The sequence below is a fragment of the Brachyhypopomus gauderio genome, chromosome 10 (assembly GCF_052324685.1).
Source record: "Brachyhypopomus gauderio isolate BG-103 chromosome 10, BGAUD_0.2, whole genome shotgun sequence".
NCBI lineage: Eukaryota > Metazoa > Chordata > Actinopteri > Gymnotiformes > Hypopomidae > Brachyhypopomus > Brachyhypopomus gauderio.
This window is the reverse complement of record NC_135220.1, coordinates 2945216-2951565: the sequence shown is the minus strand read 5'-3', so window position 1 is coordinate 2951565 and position 6350 is coordinate 2945216. Positions and strand designations below refer to the sequence as shown.

General features: G+C 46.1%; 2 protein-coding genes across 2 annotated transcripts in view; one reads left to right on the top strand and one right to left on the bottom strand.

Annotated features, from left to right (window-relative positions):
* Nucleotides 1-367: 367 nt before the first annotated feature.
* On the bottom strand, nt 368-2077 carry tmem18 (transmembrane protein 18). The gene is made up of 5 exons (XM_077020882.1): nt 1910-2077; nt 1610-1727; nt 1412-1466; nt 1224-1317; nt 368-910 (listed from the first exon to the last, which is right to left on the bottom strand). The coding sequence occupies exons 1-5, from the start codon at nt 2000-2002 to the stop codon at nt 812-814; spliced, it is 459 nt and encodes a 152-aa protein (XP_076876997.1). The 5' UTR covers nt 2003-2077; the 3' UTR covers nt 368-811.
* Nucleotides 2078-2654: 577 nt separating this feature from the next.
* ankrd52a (ankyrin repeat domain 52a) overlaps nt 2655-6350 on the top strand; it is a 19760-nt gene continuing 16064 nt past the window's right edge. Inside the window, exons 1-10 of the mRNA XM_077018724.1 lie at nt 2655-2817; nt 3761-3844; nt 4093-4171; nt 4366-4436; nt 4545-4745; nt 4890-4977; nt 5138-5280; nt 5727-5939; nt 6104-6182; nt 6268-6350. The exon at nt 6268-6350 is cut by the window's right edge and continues 32 nt beyond it. Coding sequence (XP_076874839.1) covers nt 2791-2817; nt 3761-3844; nt 4093-4171; nt 4366-4436; nt 4545-4745; nt 4890-4977; nt 5138-5280; nt 5727-5939; nt 6104-6182; nt 6268-6350 — 1068 coding nt within the window. The 5' untranslated portion in view covers nt 2655-2790. The remainder of the gene's footprint in view (nt 2818-3760; nt 3845-4092; nt 4172-4365; nt 4437-4544; nt 4746-4889; nt 4978-5137; nt 5281-5726; nt 5940-6103; nt 6183-6267) is intronic.

Sequence of the window (6350 nt, the reverse complement as noted above, 5' to 3'; positions counted from 1 at the left end):
AGAAAGGTACATGCACAGATGAAGATTAGGCAACAGGACTGAACACATTCAACTTCCTGCCACTGTGGGATACATTTCCAGCTTTTAATTTTGATGGTAGACCCCCCCCCCCCCCCCAAATAAGGCAGTAAATATATCTAGTCGATTTTATTTTTACATTTTAAAATTGTATATTGATTCTACAGTAGCAACTCCAAACGTATGACAGTATAGCAGTATGTCAGAAAATACAGTTTGTGGTCTATGACTTCACACAGGTCACTCGCTGTTGAAATATACATTTGTCGCCCTCTTGTGGAAGGAGACAGTGTGACCATGACACCCTGACCATGTGTGAATGTGTCAAATACATAAATATAAACAAACAGACAGTTCATTAACTTTATTTAAACACTGCTAGTATTTACATTTTTGATGAACAGTTTTTTTGATTGCATTTGTTTGAATTAATAAGAAACAGTCAGTTATGGTGATTTATCCAGTTACTCCATTTCCATGAGATTCATAAGACAATAGCTTTACCTCCTTTACTCACCTATGGCAGTTGGCATTGGTGTTTACACCAACAGCAACCGTTGCTTATGGCAACAATTTGGATTTGTGGTTCAACCGACAGCTACAATAAGGGAGATGAACCACAGAATCATCAGCTGGTGCCATTTCGCCTTCATACCATCTCTGCGTACTGAACCACACCGAGGTCCCGCAGGTCCTGGAATGAAGAGCACTGCTGCTTCCCATCAGTGTCCTGGGTCCCGTCAGCGGGACATGCGGTGTAACAGTCCCACAGGGTTGGCACACTGGTCTCTGTTTACTGTGTTTTCTTACAGCTGTCTCTGGCTGCTCTCTTCTTCAGTTTCACTATCTTCAGCTCTGCCATGGCCGAGAAGGTCCTCTTCACCCACACACACTGGAACACACCCATCATTACTTAGCCATGTTGTTTCAGTTAAGATTACAACCAGACAGAAACGTTTTGAACCCTGGATATATTACACCCATCGTATGCTGCAGTTCATTGCAGTTTCTGCTTCTGAAACACAGATATAGTCTATTGCATCCCCCATCATGGAGGTCCATGGGGCACAGAGAAACAAATCAGTACAGGAATTCATAGGTCTCATTTTCAGACGATGCAGTCTATTAAATCATTAGAAATAGGTCTGGCTCTCTCTTGGCTCTCTCTCATATTTGGAAGACAGCCACAAAGTGAAACATCTTACCACAATAATGAGAGTGTTGATCAAGAGAGGTACAGAATACACCAACGATATGAACATGCCTTTGGAGTCGAAGTACTGAAACTCTGAAAATGACCTAAAACATAAAAACATAGTATGCATATAATACAGCTGACAACTAAATAATTAAACTGATCTTTAAGTTATAAAGGTTAAAAAAATGCCTTTACCTCCAGTTCATGGCTGCTATTTCGTTAAGATATTCTGCACAGTAGACCATCACAACTAAAAAACAACAAACAGTTCACGTTAACACCAACGTCGGGAATCCCTTCAACATTACTGCAGGCATCGCAGGACAGCAGTACACGGTCAACACCACACACACTCACTCACTCTCTCTCTCTCACTCACTCACACAATCTCACCCATGATGAGAAAGTGGACGATCTGGAGTCTGTAGTACTTGCAACTCAGAACAGTGAAACCAAAACACAAGACGTGAAACGCGATCAGGGCAGTAAGCCACGGCTCGGACCACTTCACCTGTGTCGAGAAAACACATTTGATTAGTATATACGTGTTAGCAAAACGACCCTAGAGAAAAAGTGAGTGTTTTAAAACAACTACGTATATTCTCAATGAGTCAACCAGCTAGTCGTGTTGGGCCAACCTGCTAGCTGGCCAACCCAGAGAAAGTGCGCACTAGTTTACTAGCTACGTCTTACGGATTGTAAAAACGTCCATGTGGAAGTGATTCGGACATTGCTGAACCCGTCTATCGGAACGGCGCTGATGTTCTTTGGTTTTTGTGCGCTCATTTTTATGAAATAACACGCGTACAAAATGGACCGCAAACCTTCGCGTAAACTACAGAAACATCATCTTCCGCATTCGTCACGTTTTATTGGCTCCGCCCAACTGACGAGACGAAAAAAGACAGGAAAAAAGCATGAGAGGAATAAACCCAAACCAAATAAATAAAAAATCATGTAATTATTAGACGGCACATCATTATGTATGGAAGCCCATTCCCGCCACCTATAATAAAAAAATAGCACATATATATTTTTTCTCATTATTAAGTAAATTGCTATCTCATTATTTCGAGATACTAAGTCATTATAGTAAGTCATTATTTCGATATATCTCGAAATAACGACTTAGTATCTCGAAATAATGACTTACTATCTCGAAATAATGACTTTAGTATCTCGAAATAATGAGATAGCAATTTACTTAATAATGAGAAAAATATATATATGTGCTGTTTTTTTTATTTTAGGTGGCGGGAATGGGCTTCCATACATCATGACCTAGACTAGAGCTATGAACTTCACTGAATCCGAAAATATTATATATATTTAATCTCGGGGACCCACGTAATTCCCCAGGCCGGTAGGTGGCGCTAATACACACCAGCTAGTGGCGCGCAAGTAGAACAGGAAGAAGACTTCCGGTAGCCATTATAGCCTTTACGGAAATTTGTGTCGGTCTCGCTATCTTCGCGTTGCTTCGCCCGTTAAGTCTCATTCGCGCACTCGGCAGAGACGGTGCAAATTTGACGTCCATCCCGATGACGGAGTTTCGTCCTGACTGACACTGGCAGATGGGGGTTTTAAACATTTCAGACCAGGTGAGGAAAAAATAGGCGCCAGCCACCGTTTAGCTTAGCCTAGCTAACCAGCTAACTAGGCGACGAGCTGCGCGTGATGTGTGCCGCGAGCGACGGCCGCTCGCGCGCTGTTGCTGTGTTAGCCGTGGCCGCTAGCGAGCTAGCCGAAGATGACCTTACCCTTCCTCCTCGGTGATGTTGACCGTGTAATGCGGTTTAATCACCGCGTAATGCAACGTTGGGTGCAACGACAGGACCACAGTTGTCAAAACACCCAGCCGTGCGTTACGGTTTTAGCTCCACGGCCGGTCAGATATCGCTAGAGGTAGCAGGCAGCTAACAGTAGCCCAGCTTACGTTAGCCCAGCTTACGTTAGCCCAGCTTACGTTAGCCCAGCTTACGTTAGCCCAGCTTACGTTAGCCCAGCTTACGTTAGCCCAGCTTACGTTAGCCCAGCTTACGTTAGCCCAGCTTACGTTAGCCCAGCTTTCGTTAGCCCAGCTTTCGTGGGTTTTATCCACCTGACATAACGAGGTGTCCTGTTTTTATTCCATCCACTTTCTATTTCAGAATTGGTTTATGGCAGGACGACGGTCAGCTTGCTCGTTGTAATATAAAGTGCAGCCACACATAGCTCTAACCAAGGACACCCATTGTGCACAGGTTGCTGGCGTACTGTCTTATCTTGTAACCTTTCTCATCAACAAATCCCAAGATGTGGCTAGTTATGCTAGACAATCAGGTGCTAGCAAGAGTCTATTAACTACAGTATGTCAGAACCACAACTGTACAAGGATTAGAAGAGAATGGTTTATTACTGTAAACTGTTAGTAATGCATGTGCGAACAACCCAGTATGTTGTATTTTGTGTTTGAGTTTCTTATGTAAAACTCCATTAATGATGTTGCTTACAAATAGCTGTTTCTGGCGTGCTTTTAACCTTTACTGTTTTTGAATCCTTCAGCCTCCTCTGGTCCAGGCAATATTTAATAGGAATGCAGATGAAGTTCAATTGTTTTTGCACAAGAAAGATGAAGTCAATGCACTGGTATGTTTTCACTTTAGGTATAAGAATGAATTATATAGAAAATGCAGTGATCAAATATTGGTTGAATAAGTATGAGATTGTGGAGTATTTGATCGTTGGTAGAGATCATATTCTGTATTCGACCATTTTTCTGTAATATTCTGTCTAAGTCAGTGTGGCCAGTAGAGGTCACTCAAGTGCACACACCCAGGTGGATTAGGGAAGATGGAGGTAGATCTCCTGATTAAAGGCTGTGTGTTGTTTTTTAGGACCAGGAGCGGCGCACACCCCTCCATGCTGCTGCGTGGCTGGGGGACGTCCATATAATGGACCTCCTCATCACTGCAGGTGGGCACCCACAGCTCCCTGCACCTCCATTTAGTGTTTTTTTGTTTGATATGTTCTGTGTCCTTGGCAGCAGACATCGTCACAAGTCGGCTTCTTTGTTGAGTCATTTTTAAAACTCTCTCTGTGCACGCGGTACACACTCGTAGCCTTTCTCTCCGTCTGTTCTCACCATCGCTTGTTTCTCTTGTTCGTAGGTGCGAACATTAACGCGAAGGACCATGTGTGGCTAACACCGTTACACAGAGCAGCTGCCTCCAGGAACGAGGTATGATTTCTGAACACAGTCGACCTTTCCCAGATTGTTGGCTTGCAGCCCAAGGCAGCGGCTCAGAATCCTCCCGTTTGTGATCAAGACGTCTGCGTCCTTTCACAGAGGGCGGTGGGGCTGCTGCTTCGAAAAGGCGCGGACGTCGCAGCGAGGGACAAGTTCTGGCAGACGGCTCTGCACATCGCGGCGGCCAACCGGTCCACGCGCTGTGCCGAAGCCCTGCTGCCCCACATCAGCGGCCTGAACGCGGCTGACCGAACGGGCCGCACCGCGCTGCACCACGCCGCCCAGAGCGGCTGCCAAGAGGTGAGGGGCAGGGTCGTGACCCGCAGCGGCTCGGGACGAGTGCCCTACCGCCCGGGCCGACACCGGCGGCTCGTGTTCGTGACGGCCTTTTGCCTTCCCGCTTGAGTAGGCTTTTATTTTGTGGTTGTCTTGCTTTCCTTTTAGATGGTGAAATTGCTGCTGAACAGGGGAGCCAGTCTGAGTGCCAGTGATAAGAAGGAGAGACAGCCTGTTCACTGGGCAGCCTACCTGGGTCAGTCATGCACCAATACACCCGATTTACCCGCTTGTTGCCCCCTCGTATTTTTAGATTGAGTGTATTGAACTTTCAGAATAGAATTACTGTGTATGTTTTTGAAAATGCTGGAATCGTGTGTGTGTGTGTGTGTGTGTGTGTGTGTGTGTGTGTGTAGGTCACCTGGAGGTGGTGAAGCTTTTGATGGCCCATGGTTCAGATAAGAGCTGTAAGGACAAGCAAGGCTACACTCCTCTGCATGCCGCTGCCTCCAGTGGCCACGTGGATGTGGTCAAATACCTGCTACGCAATGGAGCCGACGTCAGTACCTCCACGCGGGCCCTCGTTTAAATTATCTAGTCTTTACACCCCTGCACACAAGCCTTTTACATTTAACATGCTCTAGAGAATCTGTATACTTTAATGCTCATTAGTTATGCAGTTATGCAGAGTGTTCCTCCTTTGTCTTTTGATGTAAGGGAGTCACACGGCATGTATGACGTGTACAGGGAACGTTTAATTATGTGCAAACATTTGTGGTACCTACTGCCAGGCTTGGATATTTGCAAAATAACACATGATGATGATCCTGGTGACGAGGAGTGTTGCTGTTAACTCCATCTTTATCTTTATCCACTGTTCTCACCATCTGTCTTTCAGTGCTTGTGAAAGATGTGTGTGATTCACAACTTGGATTACTGTAAAAGCTGTTATTGATTGTTGCAGCAATAGTTACAGCTGTGCAAACACATTTTTCCTCTCTTCAGATTGATGAGCCCAACGCCTTTGGCAACACTGCGCTGCACGTAGCATGCTACACGGGTCAGGAGGCGGTGGCTAACGAGCTGGTGAACCGCGGGGCTAACGTCAACCAGCCCAACCACCGTGGCTACACGCCACTGCACCTGGCCGCCGTCTCCACCAACGGAGCGCTCTGTCTCGAGCTGCTTGTCAACAACGGCGCTGATGTCAACATGCAGGTCAGAGTCTGAGACGTGTGGATTTTGCCTTCTGGCTTTTGTATATCGAAGGGCCTCTTGTCTGCAGCCCTGAAGGCGCCCACTGGCCTGCAAGGCTTTGGGTTCCCCCTACACCCCTTCAAGGATCTCATGGAGGTGTTTTCTGTTTTGTATACCCATTTAAGAGCAAAGAAGGCAAGAGCCCTCTCCACATGGCAGCCATCCATGGACGCTTCACCCGTTCTCAGATCCTCATTCAGAATGGTGATGGAGCTTTTCGCCTTCTCACACACACACTGGTTCTTGGTCCTCTGTATTGCTCCTCAACTCCTGTCTGTGTCTGTCTCAGGTGGGGAGATAGACTGTGTAGACCGATATGGCAATACTCCTCTTCATGTTGCTGCTAAGTATGGCCACGAGCTGCTCATTAGC